The sequence below is a fragment of the Pollicipes pollicipes genome, unplaced genomic scaffold (genome assembly GCF_011947565.3).
Source record: "Pollicipes pollicipes isolate AB1234 unplaced genomic scaffold, Ppol_2.1 Scaffold_3447;HRSCAF=4054_pilon_pilon_pilon, whole genome shotgun sequence".
NCBI classification, from domain to species: domain Eukaryota; kingdom Metazoa; phylum Arthropoda; class Thecostraca; order Pollicipedomorpha; family Pollicipedidae; genus Pollicipes; species Pollicipes pollicipes.
Genome location: NW_023596297.1, coordinates 19,028,387 through 19,046,356, shown reverse-complemented (window position 1 = coordinate 19,046,356; position 17,970 = coordinate 19,028,387). Strand labels below are relative to the sequence as shown.

The window sequence follows — 17,970 nt, the reverse complement described above, 5'->3', positions numbered from 1 at the left end:
GCACGATTTGATCAGCAATACCAGTTTTCTCAAAATCCTTTTGATTAGCTGAGAAGTTCTATTTGAATTATTCGACCCCACGGATAAAATCGCATTTAACATCCTGGTTGACATTGGGTCCTTCGGATTAGCTCAAAATTTATGTTGGAAGTACCCAAACCGGCAGTAGAAATGTAATGCTTTTCATTTGCCTTGCCTTTTCCCACCTACGTGTTCTGTAATGTTTGCAGCACACTAATGTGTCGAAATGTTTGTGGTATAAATGTTACGATAGCTGAGACACTATTTACACAAAAAGATATGTGAGCATGAAACTTTTATCTGCTGAATTCAACGAAACGTTATACGATGGCGTTGATTTCTCCCCTAGGGCGCTTAGCACACTGGCCGTTTTTGAGGCGCACTTTGGCGTCGGGAATGGGAGTATCACACGATCCATGTGACGCGCTGGTTCAGACTTTAACCTGTGCGCTTCTCGGAAACAGGCCCTCGCCCGTTAGGCCAATAAAGACGTTCATTTATTCGCACCAGAGAGAAGAGGTGCGCACGGTGCTAGCCACGACGACGGTGGTTGCGACTGCAGGGAATAAGCGAAGTGCTGTTACAAAGCGTCGCTCAGCGAAATTTGGACTCGAAAATAGCTTGAATTGATATCGTCATTATGTCTTAACTGTGCTGCAGTCGCGCTACGCAACTTTATTTTTAGACGCAACTAGCCCTGAGGTTTCACTAGAGTATGTTCTTAAAATACGTACCAAATGTGAGGGTACTCCTTTAACCTAGAGGGGGCATCAATGCTTACTCAGGCTGATGTGAATGCAGCTCCGCACAAGAGGCCGTCTCCATATTGACCTGACTGACGGCCACACAACAATGCATTTCTGCCGAGTGCAAATATGCAACTGCCGGTAACTTCACACACGTGCAATGGCCAGCCCGACCAGGTCGGGCCGGGACTCCCGGCCGGCAGACCAAACCAGACCGTAATCATAGGCAAATGTGTCAGCCAGCACCGCCCGCTCCGCTCGTCAGCGTGTTTGCCGCTGCGCCACTGTCAACGCGCGCCGTGTTTGCCGAGATGGCCGGGCGCGCGCCACCAACAATGTTCGGTGCTGGGGCAGGGGTGGTGCGGCTGGCCCGTTCCCTGGCGGCCGGCGGGCGGGGCGCGCCGTCACCTGGCGCCGACGCGCCGGGTAATGGGCCCGCTGTCAACAGAGGGCGGCCCCGCGCCGGCAGCGCCACTTTGAGACGGCTTGTTCGCGAGCGGCTGGAGGAGGGGCTCTGCACACCGGCCGCTCGTGACGTGCCATGTCACTGGCCACTCGAGTAACAGTGAACACTGCGATCCAGACACGCCACAAGAGCTTGCGGCCGAGCTCGAGCCTGCAGATGAGTCCGTGCGGTGTTCTACGCCCTGAACCGAAATGGGGCGCCGAGTTTGCAAGACTGATGTGCTTTATAAGCCGCAATAGCAATCTAACCCTGCTTTGTTGAAAATTCCCGACATAAACGCACATTGGTTCTCGACGTGCAAGTGATCAGTGAAATTGGCGTGCACGAAAGGAATGCGTGAAACATTATAAACGCAGCCTTTCAGCATCCATTTCTCACCATACCTTGCGGTCCGCGAGGCCGCGTGGCCCACGGATCGTTCGGCCCGGGCCGAAGGTCAAAGGTCAGTCATCACACGGGCGGGCCACTGGGACGGCTCCGCGGGCCGCCGCCCTCAGCTCCCACCCGCAGCGATCGGAAGTGAACGCGCCGGGACGCTGCTGAACAGACGCCGCGCGTGCCGCGTACGGCAGCGGCCGCTGACGCTGATCGGAGGTCTCACGCCACGCGAGGGCTGAGCGGCCGACGCCGCGAGCCTGAAACGTCCTCACCGGCCGGGTCGATGGGGTGGTACGTCCGGCTACCGTACCGCCGGTTCAACGCCTATCACGCGTCTGTTGTTCCCGGCTGGGCCCGTGCCGGCGACCACCTGCAGTAGCAGCAGGGACGCGTCTGATGTCGACCGATCAACTTCACCTTTTTCATGAACAGGGAAAACTTCGCTAGTCGTCGCGCACTTTCAAGGGGCGTCAGCGGCCGCAGGGCACCATTAGCCCTCACGGACTGAGGGCGAAACCGCGATTCCAACCAGGACCCCCAGGTGGGAGACGAAGGTGCGGACGCTTGGTCATTTCGTCCCATCCAGGACCTCTCTGGGCAACATGACCCGTGGCAAACGTGTCGCACTTCAGAACCGCATTCGACCGGGCCTGACATTGCTCGTGTTCGGATCTTGTTTAGACACCAAAGAGAGGGACACGCGCTGGAGGCTCTCAGGTTATTTCGTCGGTCCGCCGCTCGCGTACTACAATGACGGCGCTCGCAATCGTCGATAGGTATGACCGGCCGCTTGCGCTCCGGAGATGGTACTATGTTTTCGGCGCTCGACAAATGACAATTAAACGAGCTACGGCGCTTTTCAGCCTCAAGCAATGCGCATGACGTTTACAAAACACGCATATTGTAGCAGCCATCCACTCTCACTCGAAATCCCGCACACAAACCGGCGACGCCACAAAGAACCAGCCGTTGTTTTAATGACAAGTTTATTTCGACACCTGCGTGCGCCTGGCCTGCGCAAGGCCTTGCCTGGCCCGCGCAAGGCCTCGCCAGGCATCCACAGCCTCGCCTGAATAAAACGGACAGAGCAGCGGGCAGGGAGACAGAGAGGAGCGGCCGCCGGAGCGGGCCGTGCCGGCCGGCCGGCCGGGCCCGCGGCGCCGCCTAGTGCGGGTCGCGCCGGTCGCGATCGCGGTCCCGCGAGCGCTCGTCGCGCCGGTGCACCTCGCGCTCGTCGCGAGATCGGTCGTCGCGCCGCTCTTTCTCCCGGTACCGGTCGTCGTAGTAGCGCGCTGACAGGCTGAAACGGGGCGGACGAGGGTCAGACGGCACCCGGAGGACGCCGCGGGTCAGGGCGGCGCCGCACCGCACATCGCTGGCCGGCGCTCTGCACAGTTACAAACAAGACAGCAGCCGCGTCGTCCCCGTTTCTTTCTTGTCCTAGTTCATCACTAGCAGCGAAATTAAGACCCAGTCTAAACAAGAGCTTAGGACAATGTCCTTACACCTTGCATGATCGCGAATCGCAAATTCATATTATATGGAAGTTTCAAGGTTGTACGGAAAACAAATAAAAAACTAATAACATTAACTAAACGGCCAGGCGTCTGATGTTGCCGATAGCACTAAAAGCGCAACTCAAGTTCAATTTTAACCACGAAAAAGATGATCGAGAATTTCACAAAGGTATTGAATGTTCACCGACATTGGGCATCAGCGCGAATGAGTATTTTCTGGAAATCGATGACAACGCTTTTGTGAACAAACTCCTACGTAAACGAACTACCCCGAACAAAATGATCCAGTTAGGTAAAATATGTTTTGCAATACCCGACACCGGCACAAAAAAAACAAGCTTTGCTAACCCAGTACCCTTCCAAAACAGGACTAGGAAAGGCGACACAACACATGGGGTACGTCGGCCGGGAGACGGTTAAGGACAGGGCTCTGGTACACGATTTCATAGGAGCAACAAACTATCTGCTAGGCGCCTCCTCTTAGGCTCTAGGTCAACGATGACGTAGATGGCAGGCATCTTCACACATGCCTCCACCTGGCCTCACACCTTACGAGGGCCAGGTGGAAACACCGGAGCACGCCAATGACCACGTGAATACAGACCGCGGCCGCGCCCGGGTCAGGACAGAGAGGTCGGCGGGAGCACACCCGGCGAGACCCGGCGCGTCCCAGCCCACCCAACACGGACACCACTAGAGCTATGTACTTCGGCTCGCTGATCTTCGGCCTGGCCAGCGGCGGGTAACTTGGTCCGACGCCGCTGCCGCGCGGAGCGACCGCCGCTCTGGTCGCACTGCGGGGTAAACGGTGGCCGCACTCAGCGACCGGCGGCGGCGGCGGCGAACGGAGCCGACGGGGCGCCTCCGCCGACGGCGGCGGCGCACGCCCGCAGCCGCCGGCGGCACACAACAGCGGACCGAGGACGCGCCAACACAGGTCGCGGCATCCACGTTGGCCAGACATGGAGGGTGATATTGCGGATACTGCACACGCCGCGCTCACGGACAACGCCAACATAACCGAACAATGCGACAACCGTGATTTTACTATAGCTCCCGAGTGTTTGACCCAACAGCCGCAAATGGCGAACTGTGAGCGGCTTAGCAAAGCCGCATTAATGTAAAATGCATTTGGTATCCGCGGATGGAAGGTGCCAGGCCGGCAGAACGCCTCTGTTGACGCCTATGACGCGTAACAGTCAAGTTATACGATGACTCCCGTCCCCGATTTCCAGAACTTTGAACTAGTATCTTGCTCTCCGCCACGGCACTGGCCCGGCGAACAACATGCACTGCACATTAAATACACACGAAATGCGCCACGTTCGAATTATTTCAATGCAGTTTGCTGAGCTTTCTAACACTGAAAGCTCCCTGAGGACCGCTGTCTACATCCAAATTATGCGATAACAGTGTTATTGGACCAAACGAAACAACAACACAGAAAGTCTATAAAGCCTGTCTATAATCTTAGGATACACGACAATGTCTCACCTATTCATGGCTCCTTCACGAGCACCAGCTCCATGCTCTTCCGTTCACTCACCCTAACGCCATCGAATCCCCTGGTCACAGCACAACGCGTACAGCGTGCGACTTGACCTAACAAGCGCAGCAAAAAATCTCCAGCAGCCTCACAGGAGCCCACACCCCCATCCCGTATCGGAGTTAACTACGGCTAAGCGGCTGACCCGGGTACGCTTGACATTAAGGGGCTCAGCTCAGCTGCCCTCCTCGTGTACAGCAGGTCTGTACAGCCGGCACGCTCCCTTCACTCGCTCCACACCAGCGTACTGAGTCATCCCGTTGTAGCAGTGAGCGGCGACACTGCCCCCGGCCCCGGGCTGCACCGGCCCACCCAGCCACTCACACCTGACACTGCCCCCGGCCCCGGGCTGCACCGGCCCACCCAGCCACTCACACCAGACGCTGCCCCCGTCCGGCCCCGGGCTGCACCGGTCCACCCAGCCATCACATCAGATACCGCCCCTCCTCTGACCCCCCACGGCTACGCCGCCCCACCACGCCACTCACACCAGACGCTGCCCCCGCCTCTCACCTGGCGCGGTCTGCCTGGTCCTCGGGCCCTCCCCGTCCTCCCCTCTACACTCACCGTCCGGTCGGCCTCCCTCCCCCGGTCCGCCGCTCACCTCTCGCGCTCCCTGTCGCGGTCGCGCCGTTCGTCCGCGTAGCGCTCGCGGCTGCGCGATCGGTCGCGCTCGCGGTCGCGGGAGCGCGAGCGCTCGCGGCGCCGACTGCTGTGGTAGCGGTCCCGGTCCCGGGACCTGGACCGCTCTGTGGGACACACGACACGTGTCAGTCTGGCGGACCGCGGTCCGGTCCGGACGCAGAGCACAAGGTTGAACCAGGCGGCCACGCGCTGAACGTGGCGGAGCACGGCTTTCAGCGCCTGGTCTTTCCACATTATCAGTTCTGATGTTGAATTAACAGGGGTATGTAAAACTGATCCGAATCGAATTTCCCAGGGTACCGCTGAAGCGTTCTGCGGTGTTGATGTCTGGCAACTGACCTCGCTCCTTACGGCCGTAGCTCTTGGCCTCGATACCGTGCAGCGTGTCCTGCAGCGAGCTGATGAGGATCTTACACCGCTCGTCCGACGACACCTTGGACTGCTTGATGAGCGAGATGGCCGTCACCAGGGTCTCGATGGCGCTGGCGTACTCGCCTGGCAGACAGAGACGCGCCTCGTCAGCAGCCGCACCGCAATGCGCGCCCACCGGCCGAGTCAGACCACACTCGGCACACCATGACAACTGCCGCCGCCAGATAACGCCCGAAAGCCAGGCAATACGGGCCAGATCTGTTATCGCCATCAACCCGAGTTATTTTTCACATCAAACTTACACCTCATTTTAACTTAACATGCATGGGAACAGTCGGCGCTTGGGTGGAGTGCTTCACTTCGGCAGCACCCACGGCCCGGTCGCATGCTGCCCACGAGGCATCCGCCGACTCTCACCAGCAGAGGCGTCGGCGACGGCGCGCGCGATGGCCGACGACGAGACGGTGCGGTTGCGGTTCATGATCTCCTCGAACTCGGCCTCGCTGATGGCGGGCGCGGCGGGCGCGGCCGGCGGCTGGGTGGCGGCCGGCGCCGGCGCCGCCGGCGGCGGGCCGTGGCTGTACCCCGGAGGCGGCTGGCTGCTCGGCGCGAAGAAGGCCGGGTTGACGTGCGGCGCCGGCGCGCTGACGGCCGGCGGCGGCGGCCCGGCCGGCGGACCCATGGCCGGCGGCGGGCCGGCGAACGGCGCCGGCTGCTGCGGCGGCCGGCCCCACTCCAGCGGCGCCGGCCGCTGCGCCAGCATCACAGGCTGCGGCGGCGGAGGCGGCTGCGGCTGCGGCGGCGGCGCCGGCAACATGCGGGGCGGCTGGTGTATCGGCGGTCCGGCCATCATGGGCGGCGGCGCGCCGCGCGGCGGCCCGGCCATGCTCATCGGCGGCGGACCCAGACCCGGCATCGGCGGCCCTGGCGGGCCGCGGTGATTCATCTGTGGTGGCGGCGGTGGCGGCGGCGGACCTGGCGGCCCGTGGTGCGGCCCCATCGGCGGCAGCGGCCCCGGCGGTCCCATGCCGCGGCCGAAGTCGCTGTGCGGCGGCCCCATGCCGGGTGGCCCCATGCCGGGCGGTCCCATGCCGGGCGGGCCGCCCATGCCAGGCCCGCCGTGCATGGGCGGGCCGCGGCCGTGGTGTCCGGGCGGCCCGGGTGGGCCCGGCGGCGGACCGCGCCTGTCGCGCGGCTCGCGCGGTTGGTGGTGAGACGGCGGCTGCTGCTGCTGCTGACTCGGCGGCCGGGTCCGCGACTGCGACTCGAACTGGGGACGGACGGGCGGACAAGTCAGGCGGCCGCTCTGCCCACCGACACTGCCGTCTGGCACGTCAACACCCAACTTAACCGCTCACAGCACAGACACCGTCTCACAGCCCAGTCCCACCGTACTTAACCCTTGGCGGATACAGCAACCATGCCAACTGTTTCGCACCAAGGCCCAGGCCGCGGACCGCTCCCCAGCGCGGCGCCGCCGAGCGCGACGAGCGGACAGTCGGGCGTAGTCGCCGATCGTCGGACGTCACTCACATGCTGCAGCGCCTGCTTGTTGGTGTAGGTCACAACCGGGTGCTGGCCGTGCAGCTCCTTCTTGCTCAGCTTCTCCATGCACTGTTGGTAGCTGCCCTCCGAGCCAATGAAGATCATACAGAAGCCCTTGGACTGTCCGTTGATGCGGTTCTCGTAGAACTTGATGTCGAGCAGGTCATTGACACCGATCTCACGGCAGGCAGTGTAGATGTCCGCGTCCGTTGTCCACTGCGCCAACCCGAGGCCGAATAAGGTTAGCCTAAGACACACGTACCCACATACACACACACACACATTCATCATGACAAATCACACCGATGTCCGGATGATTGATACCGAAATTCACAACGTGGCAGTTACCAGACTTCTCCGGCCACCAGGCGCAGTACAAAGCCATGATCGCCCGCTAGGTTGCTGCCAGCGACACGCTCGGTACCCAGAGTATACGCCAGCCCTCAACACCGCCTGATGACGATGATTTGGGATTTGAGGCCGCGTCGAAATCAGAGGCCACATAGCGCCCATACCGGCCTCGACAAGGCTCCGGTGACGGAATGCAAACCCACAACCCGTGACAAGCTGAGCTCCGGGCCTAGATACACTCATCTTTCAGCACGCCATTGCACTTATACTTATTCAATGCATGTATGTTATGCCAATGATTTCAAGACAGCCTCCAAACAGACAACAGTCACATACGAGTAAACGTTGGACACAGCTATTTCATACATAGCCCTGTCCCGTCCCAGTTTTTGTCTGCGCCGCACGGCCGTGGCAGCAGTCGGTACTGACCCAGGTCAAGTTGCCGACGTACAGCTGGTAGCGGCGGCCGCCGCGTGAACTGGTCGGCTTGAAGCCGGGCTCGGCCTTATCGGCGGCTCCGTTGCTGCGGCCGCCGCCGCCTCCTCCTCCGCCGCCGGCCTTCTCCACCTCGCCGCCGTCCGCCGTGACCACGTCATCGTAGAGGTCGGTGTCGCCGAAGTCCTGCGGCCGCCGCCACACGAGTGACGTCAGACGAAGGGCGGCGAGCGGGCGGCGGCGGCGTCGGAAGCCGTGACGCGGCCCTGTCCCGGCGCCGCCGCCGCCGTCAAACACCGGCCGCCGGACAAGCACCGTTCAGCCCCGCGCTCGGGTCGCATGGCACCGCCGGTCGGACGGCCGGCGGGGGTCGCACCGCGCCCACACGCAGCACGCCCGCCACGGCGCTCCCCGCCAGCAGACGCGCAACGGACTGCTCTCATACCACCCAGAGAAACAGAGAGTCGAAGGCGTCCTCACGACACGACAGCTACTTAGTCGAGCTCCATGTTGTGGAACTGCCGTTCCGGAAGGCAGGGGGAGGGGAAGGCAAACACACGGCGGAACGCAGCGACGACTTCATGGCGCGTGGGGACTCGCGCCGGGCGACACGCGCTTTAAGTACCGGCGGCGAAAGAGCTAACGCATTTCAGTCATGACCCAAGAACAGCGGTTCAGACTGAGACCAGCCCAGCCGTACAATCGGACAGTGAAAAAGGTCTGTCTTTGGGGGCAATGATGACGAGATTTCCAACAAGCAGTCGAACATGGCGCAGCAGACGCCTACACGTCCTACGTCACGGGAACAGCGCAATACCTCAGATGATCAATGACTGTATGTAACGCAAACGCCTGCCGTAAACCCGATGAAGTACATATTTTCCCATGCCGAAACCGAATATACGCTTCTCCCCATTCTCCAAACCATGTGCATATTCAAGCATCGGTATCAAACTTCGTGACGCCGTTTGCGCAACAAGGTCACATTCGTTTTCGGTATTTTCTATATAAGCAGCCCCGATTTCAAGCCGACGAAGTTCGCGGTGGCAAATGACACCAAATCTGGCCGATATCACCAACCAAGACCCATCAGTGACAGTTCACCTGATTTTGCAGCGATCATTTCCATCCCTACAGCACAAAGGACCAAAGTCACGCGCTTGACGCTCCTGAAGCTAGCGCGAGCAGAGCGCGGACAGACTTTGATCGAGATCGCGAGCGGACGGGCCACATGAGCGTCCGGCCAGCCGGTGCCCGAGCGAGGCCAAACAGCGCGCCGCACAGTAGCCGCAGTCCAGCGCCGGGAACAGAGAGACAAGCCAACTGTAGCCACAACAGATACGCGCTGCATCGCCGCCTCTGATGGTGTTCATAACGAGAGCAGCACCCGGAACTCTGACCCGGGACGATCAGCGACGGCGTTGGAGGTCACGGATCGAAACTGGGCAGTGAACCCGTGCCAACACATCACGCACGTGAGAACGAACCACGGCTATTATGATATCACTAGAGTTAAATTTCAGTAGCCCCGAATCCACAACTTGACCGAAACATGGGCTACAACCACGATGACCGAGCCAGGTGCAGCCCTCGCTTGGTTTGGCGAAATATCCCGTGCACATTCCATGACAGTCGCATAATTCATTTAACAGCCCTTCACGAGCATATTTGCTTGCACCAAAATAAACACTTGTAGATGATTTGTGAGCACATATATAACAAGATCACAGCACCAGTGCTAACACAGGTTGTATGAAATGTAGTAGTCAGCACAAATGAAGCCAAACAATAAAGAAATAAAACAACAGAACAGCGCGAATCCAGACAAGTTTGGTGAAGCACTTCCCGTTATTGAGTTCTTTACACAGAACAGACATGGATGCAGAACACTGAGTACTTTACCTTGATGTTGAAGTCGTCAACATCTTCATATAGGTCTAAATCGGCATCACCCATGGCCAAACAAAGTGAGGTTGCGGCGTGCTAACAGGACGCTCGCTAACGCCGGTCACAATCGAGAGAGCGTGTGACGACCGGTCCCGTCGGCGCCACGGTAGAGCTGCTCCGGCGGCGGGCTCTGGCTGGGCCGCTCCGAGCGCGCTCCGACCGGCGCCGGCGCGAGACACTGCGTGTTACCGAGAACAGCACCGGTGAAGTCACAGACGGTGGGGCGGCCGGCCGCCTGCCGCCGACGCCGGCAGCGCTCCACCTGCGGCTGCGCCGGCCACACACCCGGCACGGCACGCACGCAAGCACGCACGCACGCATGCACACATACGCCGGACATGGCCATGCGCTGGCCGGTGCCGGCCGATCGGTGCGACCACGGAGCTGGCCTGGGTGCCAGCGGCGAGCTGTTGACATGTGACACCGGGCACACGCCAGCATACGTGACGGTCGACTGACAGCCGGCTACATGCCGCCGCACGCTGCGCTCTGATGGACTCAGGTCAACGTCATCAAGCAGAATGCTCCGGACACGCTGGCTCACACTCCAGTCCAGCAGCCCATCAACAAAAACAACGTGGCTGTGCCCATGAAGGTGAAGACCTTGGCACACTGGCCATTCAGCACACATTCAGCTGATGAAAATGATGATTGCACATTGTGGGACCAACAGTGCCCAACATCTCTGAAGTTGCTGTACATCTCTGACAGGCTCACACTGATCACTTTGAGGGCATGGGCATTCCTATCATGTCAAAATATATAAAATAAAAAGAATGCCTGGAACATGAAGATATATCACTGTTACCTCTATGCAGCTTTCAAGAAACTGCAATTTGAGGCAGTGCTATGTGGCCAAACAGCTACATCATTCTTCAGTTTAGCTGCATATGTTCCTTTAGTAATATAGTAGACATGCACTTGCAGCAGCAGCTGTGTGGTGCAGTCAGCTGACCAGTGTGCCATGGTCTTCATGAAAACATGAGCATCATGTGCCAGTAGATCATGTAAGCAAACATGAGTAGCCAACAAATACTAGCATATTCACAATTATCAATTCTGAATGAACTGGTGAATACATCTTTTAAAGTCCAAGAAAGACATTCTGGTTGGAAACATGCTGCCAAATATTTAAGCAGCAAATATCACATCTGACACATCAGAATCTAACAGCTACATGGGAAGGACACCCATTACATCTTCATCTTCATTATGCATTTTTCTATGAGGTCATGTTATCCTAAAATCATACATGTAACACACACAGAGCAAGCATGTCCTGCCAGAAGGCATATCAAACTACAATACACCCTTTAAAAACTAAACATATACAATGCAGCATAGGGGCAGAATAGGGGCAGGTACAGAAAGCAGCAGGCAACTGTAAGAGTGAACACAAAAAAGAGCAGTGGGTGGGTTAAGTGCTGTCCATTTACATCTTAGCCAGAAACATGGCTTGCCAAGCATGGGAAAAATTGGTGCGCTGGCTGAAATTGAGGCTTAAATTGCATGCTCAACTTGCGGCCTAGAAAATCAGAGGTTATATAGGCACTCCCAAATACAGCTGCAACATTTACATGTCCATTTTGATAACAGACCAGTGGAAATCTGGGCAAGCTTAACATTGCATGTAACCAACTGATTACTCTATACTCTATATTTCTACATATCTGTCTTCCCCAGTTCTCCCCTTTGCCCAGAAACACAACTTTTTCTAAGGATTTTTACAAAATTAGCATTTTGTTACAAGCCAATCTGCTAGTAACCCAACCATATCCAAGCACACAAGCAGTAACCCATATCTGTAACAATTTAGTTCATGATTTTGAAATGCAGATTCCTGGAGTCACAGCCTGCCAATACTATTTCAGGCAGGCTAACCAGGACTTTTTCTTAAACCCTGATTTCTATTTGAATACAAAATTCAATGTTAGCAACAAGGTTTTGAAGCATGCTCCACAAATATTTCAGCACCTTGAATTGAAAGCACATGCAAGTTTGCTGTATAAATCAGGCAGGGTACTTGAGCTGCTAAAGGCCCACAATATGTGATTGACCACATTAAACTTCAAGCATGAAAATCTGAACAATGCTGCAAATATTACTGCTTATTCATGAACAACAGGGAAACAAACTGGTCTGCTCAAACAATCATACAGAAATATTTGTCACACAGGAATAGGGGCTACTTCCACACTAGTGATTGCTGATTAGCATTATCTTACATGTCAAAGCCTTAATAGCCAGCTCTCTGCCTGATGAAGCAGGTGTGGATAGCACATCTCTGGTGACAGGAAATATTCTTTTTTAAACTATAGATCACAAATTGACTGCTGTTATTTAACAAGACAAGCAAGCTACTGATAACTTACTTCAAAGTGAGCTGCAGGTATCTTTCTATAATAATTATACAATATTTTGAGCAAATAAACAATCACATGACCATGCTAAGTGGAGCATTGTGAACATACTAGCAAATATTTGTATTGCTTTTTTGCAACATATGTGGCTCAATGGCAGATTAACATCCACCCCAACTATTTATGCAAAGTGCCATGCTGACATTGTGCAATGACAAAGCAAAGTGGATGATAACAAAATAAGCATGTCTACTCCATTCAGCAAACCATTTTTAGGCTGACTATGATTGTGAGAGTAAGTAATTAATGTGATGACAGAGGTTAGGATGTGTGGCAAGTTCATGTCAGGCAAAGCTGAGGCTGAAGTGGGGCTAAATTTGTCATTTCAACCACATGATACTTTTAACCATAATAATTGCAGTGTTGGGCATATGATGTATTCATGTGTTGATTGGGTATGCATGTAGTCAGTAGACATGAACACTTGTAATAATCACAGCATGCAGCATATTTATTTCACAAGCAGTGTATTGATGAAACACAGGTCAGTAAACCAGCTATGTAGCTAATGTACTCATGCCTTAGATATGTGGCCATACCTAACACAAGCATCCAAGTAAATAATGCCTCCCAGGGTCAAAAGGCCTCTTGAATAGTCATTATGCATTTAAACATTGATAAGAAAAAATGCCACAATAGGCAAGAAATCAAGTCATGAAGTAATATTTTGCTTAGTTTGATTGACAGCTTGATTGACAGTCTCATCTTTGTAAATATATTTGCCAAAGTAGAGGGCTTTAAGCTCTCAACCATTCATTGTACCAAAACTTGCAAGTTGCTTCACTAAGAATATCACAAAACACAAACATTGCAAAAAGTCAAATAAATTACAAGCAATAATGCTAAATTGGTGAGGAAGACATCCAATAAGATCTAACATAAAAGAAGCCAGTTCAATACAGTTTGTGGGTTTTTCAGAATGGTTTTCATATAACTAACATTATCAATGAAACAAATTGGACCTGTCTGATCCAACTATGCATGAAAAATACATAAAGAGGGAGATACACCAATAACTGTCAAGTCACAAGATACATAAACACCTCACACACAAGAACTCACAAAGTACCACTGCACAGTCCTGTTGAATGACCTAGTACATGGAACAGGCCTCTTCCATTAGTAAGCCATGACGGTGCTTGCCTTCACCATTTCGTTTCGAGTTTATGGAACAAGAAACAAACCAACGTATTGCAATGATCAAAAGCGCGAAAAACTTCCGCCAAAATTGGGAGGTTAGCTAAGCACTTAACAGTTATCGTCCGAACATATCAACAGCTGCCATCCAAAGGAGACCAAATTCCAACAATTGCAGCATGAAGAGCAGCGAAGCCGGCGCGACAACCCAACAGGCACAGCGGTTACACGGTATCCACGACTGGTCGATAGCGCATACATCCAAAAGCTTTAGGTCCAGCAGCGGTACACGTTTCCGCGCACTCTCAGGTGGTAAAACAATTCATCACAAAGCAGATAGGAGACGATCACGATCGCTCACCTTGGTTCTCGACAAACGGACCTCCCGAAACCCCACACGATCCAGCCTAAACGGTCGATTCCTCAAAATGGCGGTGCCGACACCGCATCAAGGATGAGGTTTATCATTTGGTTGTCGGCAGCGAAAGAAAGAGGCTGCCAATTTCCAGCTAGAATATTTCATCCTGCTGATTTGATCTTTAAAAATGCCGAACTGCAAATGTAGCGTGCTTGATTAGCTTGCCATAATTTCGCTACGGATTAAGTGTGGTACATTTGTTGATAAATTTGATATTAAAGCAGCGTATGGCTCCATCGTAAACTGAAGTGCAAGACAATGTGGCTAACGAAACTTATGAAATTCCGTTCGCTGCCCATTAACCGGTAACCAAAATAAACACTTCCTTCAATCTGGAGGAATCGCTACCAATAAGGGTGTTTTGAACAACGATTTAACTAACTTCTTGATCGCAATGCCTACTTAAATCACTAAACACAAGAAAGCATTGTCCAGAATGAAACTATCCACCAGATGGGTTGAAATTTTACCAAATAGGTTAGGCAAGTTACCAAGATATAGTAGGAACTTTATGATTTGTACCGAAATGAAGGATGCTCAGGACTATTCGGCTGGAAAAAGTATCACAAGTCAAATAAAACTGTCGTCAGCTTACGCATGTTTTGGGATGCAGACGCCATTATTCACACTGGAGTATCGTTATGAGAGCTGGTCGGGACTACCGACCTGCTCCCAGAACTAGAATATTGTACAAGTGCGCAACCAGCTGGTGGCTCCGCTGCCACCAACCACAGACCATTAAAGCTAGAAGTCGGCTTGCGAGCGCGCATAGAATCATAGACGCAGCCTAGATCGAGAATACAGTTCAGCCCGCGCGTATCAGTCTCTTTATCCTCCAATCTCCTGGTCATTCCACGAGGAATAAGGCTATCAATACTCCATTTTGTATATAAATAATATTCCTCGCGATGCAACCATCTCCATTCCAATTTGGTAGCTTTGCAGGACATTTTTGCCACCTGTGACACTTTTCTATCTACCGGAGTGAAAGCGCGTGCACACGCGTGAACACGCGCCGCTTTTTGGGTCGTGCTCTAGACTATTCAACGATTGTCCCCCCTACCCCGCGGTCGTCGTTGTTTCTCGGCTGGGGGCTGCCGATTATATTGTTACCTATTTGCAAGGCGTCCTGCATGGCTCCTGCAAAGAGCACTGGCATCATCGGTGCCGTGAAGAACTTGTACAATGATCCATTCAAATGGTAGGTCTGTTGTGCAAAGATGGGTCATTGTGGCGAGTCGGGTTGGTGCTGCCCCTGTCTGCAAATATGCCAACAGGATGTTCGAGCAAACATAGTGCCACCCCAATTAAGGTAGTAACCTTCCCTATCTTGGGCAGATTTTGTTAGCATTACTTGCCCCCAAAGAACTTGATTCATCATGCCATTTGGTTATTTTCTGTGACTTCCCATTTTATGGCATTGAGCATGCTATCATGCCCCCAGTGCCACCATATGGCTATTTCTGGCACAAAATTTCCAAAAAGGTGGCACAAAATCTGTGTTGTGCCCATGCCCCAATTATATCTCATCAAAATGATCATTGTGTTCAGGCTGGGATGCTACTTTGGGAGTACTGTGTGACCTGTAGTTGGGAAATGAGCTTTAATTTTGCCAGCAAGAGCCAATATTTTGATTTTTGTCATTGTACTAAAGATGGAGCTGACAGGTAAGTGTTAAATTGTGCATAGTTACCTTGGTAGCCAGAGAAGTACTGCTTAGAGTGGTGTCTGCTGCTTGTGAAGACAGTATCTCCCTGATTGTTAAGAGTTAAAGACATGAAGACATCTGGCCCACAAATTGCCACAAGGGCCCATGAAAGTTGGTCTACCTCAGGTTCTGTGCACATTCTTGAAACTACTCTAACCATGTTGCTGTTGCTACCAAGAATTCTGGAATGGATTGGTTGTCAAATTTGTGATCTTAGTTAGAGGATCAGCTTAGTGCACCCACACTGTGGTGGTATTGTCAATTAATTGGAGATCAGTGCAGGCTGGTCCCTGTTGAGTGCTAATGCTGCAGCCTGCAGGCAAGGTACTGGGAGTGTTGGTCTTGTTCCGGGTGGGCAAAAAAGTAGAGATCACCCTATTTTGTTGTGTGCAGAGGTAAAATGTCAGTTGGGAAGTTGGTAATATGCGCATCTTCCAAATGAAAGTCCTGGGAAAGATTCTTGGCTAGCATTATGACATCTGGGTGCTGATGTGTCCACTTAAGCCACCAGTCTATCATATGCAAATTCATTTGTCTGTAAAAAAATGTCTTCCAGAAACTAGTATAGTTTATTAGGCAGTTCATATAGCACATGTTACAATAGAGTTTATCAGGCAGTTCATATAGCACATGTTACAGTGGGATTATTCTATTTTGTGTCCATCCTGTGGGGGTGACATGGAATCTCATTGGGAATAAGCGGGATGTTGTAAATTTATGAAAGCTTCCTTGTTAGGAGCATTTTCTGGCTGTACTTATTCTGTGAAATATCTGTCTTTAACAACAGCTCAATAAAAGCAGAATGTCACATGTAACCTGCTTCTCAAAGCAAATGTATGATCTGACAAGCTGCTGAAAGATGCTACACCAACCATCTAGGTGTACCATTGAATGTACAAACTACACATTGAGCCAGCTTCTGCAAGCCATCATATGTCTCCCGTGATGTTTAGCAGGTTTTCATGTGATGAAGATTTTGGCATGTTGTTAGCATGGCAGCAGCAGCCACAGCAGTTTTAAGAGCTGCTTACACATAATGCTGGCTATAGTGATCATCACAGGGATATTGCTTAATGTTCCAGCACATATTAGCCTCCTATGAATAATTTTCCATATAGAGTGTGACTGATTCCAAAGTCTTGCCATAGTATGTTCCTCTCTTTAAGCTACCCAGTTTGTCACTCATTGTGCTATGAATGATGATGATGTATGCTGTAATGTTATGTAAATCCATGATTGTAGTGTCCATGCTATCAAAAAGCTCATTCCTTGGTGAGCCTGACATCAGCCTATCTAACATGGGATTCCATTGTCAGGTCTGTCATCAAAAGCATCGCGGTGTTTGCCGTCGGTGTAAAGGTCGCCAGGGAGTGTGTTGGACTTGATCTTCTAGCACCTCCGACCCCTTGAGGTACTGGCCATTGCATACTGCTAGCAAATGGAGTTGCGACCAGCTTGATGACAAAGTAAAGCAAAAAAAGCTGTTTTTCATCAACTGGTTTCACGTAACATTTTAAGCTATTGGTGGTTCCAAATGAACAGGTTGAATCAGTGCCTTGATATAAGTGAGTAGGTACTGCATACATATGAGGCTAAGTGTGATAGGAACTTGATACTTGTAAATACAGCACCCTAGTTTTTAATCATGTGCATGTATAATTTATACATTTTGATTCATTGTGACTTTTCCATGCAAACTGCCTGCAACAATTGATGGATGTTATCAATGCTATCGCCACGCACCTTGGTTTGTATGTGATCGTATTCAGTCAGGTTTTTTTATTTCAGCTGTGCGCTGTCACAACGGCAAAGCCTACGTGATGTAGCGTTATTGGCAGGCGAAGAGTCCGCAAATCGTGACATACTGAAGCGATATCGACTATGTAATGTGTGAGGCGCGTGCAGCTTTTGTGCTGGGCGCTCGTCAGGAGAGAGAAACAGGGATCACGTTCGTCGAGTCACCAACTGTCTCAGGAAATTTCGGACATTAAGACCGCGTCGCCGGGAAGACCCCTAGAAAATTGGCGACTAGACGGTTCCGCTCGACGAGAATTGGTCGGGCCATTGCGTGTGGAAGTGCCAATCTTGGCTCATGCGTTCATCCTCCCCCAGATTTTGTTTTCTCGAGTCGCCCGGTCTCTGAGCGCCGTGTGAACGTCGCCGCACGGCACTGACGTCATATGCTTACTCTCGCTGTGTCATGTTGGCATACACATAGTGGCATTGGTACTGTGTAGCGAGTGCGGGGTATTGTCTTGACTGTGAATCCCAGTGTTTTGTGGAGAGATACATTCAGTCCACCTACGCCGGCCTTGGAC

General features: G+C 52.8%; 1 protein-coding gene and 1 long non-coding RNA gene across 2 annotated transcripts; one reads left to right on the top strand and one right to left on the bottom strand.

Annotated features, from left to right (window-relative positions):
- Nucleotides 1-2,619: 2,619 nt before the first annotated feature.
- Nucleotides 2,620-13,963, bottom strand: LOC119092239 (cleavage and polyadenylation specificity factor subunit 6). The gene is made up of 10 exons (XM_037215212.1): nucleotides 13,888-13,963; nucleotides 9,925-10,147; nucleotides 8,017-8,208; nucleotides 7,225-7,452; nucleotides 6,876-6,961; nucleotides 6,109-6,335; nucleotides 5,659-5,814; nucleotides 5,279-5,423; nucleotides 3,836-3,922; nucleotides 2,620-2,911 (listed from the first exon to the last, which is right to left on the bottom strand). Exons 2-10 carry the CDS (start codon nucleotides 9,976-9,978, stop codon nucleotides 2,776-2,778), a joined length of 1,311 nt encoding a protein of 436 aa, XP_037071107.1. The 5' UTR covers nucleotides 9,979-10,147; nucleotides 13,888-13,963; the 3' UTR covers nucleotides 2,620-2,775.
- A 955-nt stretch (nucleotides 13,964-14,918) lies between these two features.
- LOC119091739 (uncharacterized) lies at nucleotides 14,919-17,881 on the top strand. The gene is made up of 3 exons (XR_005093432.1): nucleotides 14,919-15,145; nucleotides 16,969-17,063; nucleotides 17,441-17,881. It is a non-coding gene; the product is annotated as an uncharacterized LOC119091739 (long non-coding RNA).
- The last annotated feature ends 89 nt before the right edge of the window (nucleotides 17,882-17,970 follow it).

Coding starts and splice junctions, on each gene's coding strand:
- LOC119092239 (XM_037215212.1), bottom strand. CDS start 9,978: ATGGGTGATGCCGATTTAGACCTATATGAAGATGTTGACGACTTCAAC. Junction 8,209..9,924: donor TTGACGACTTCAACATCAAG/GTAAAGTACTCA, acceptor CGGCGGCCGCAG/GACTTCGGCGACACCGACCT. Junction 5,815..6,108: donor CGTCGCCGACGCCTCTGCTG/GTGAGAGTCGGC, acceptor TCTGTCTGCCAG/GCGAGTACGCCAGCGCCATC.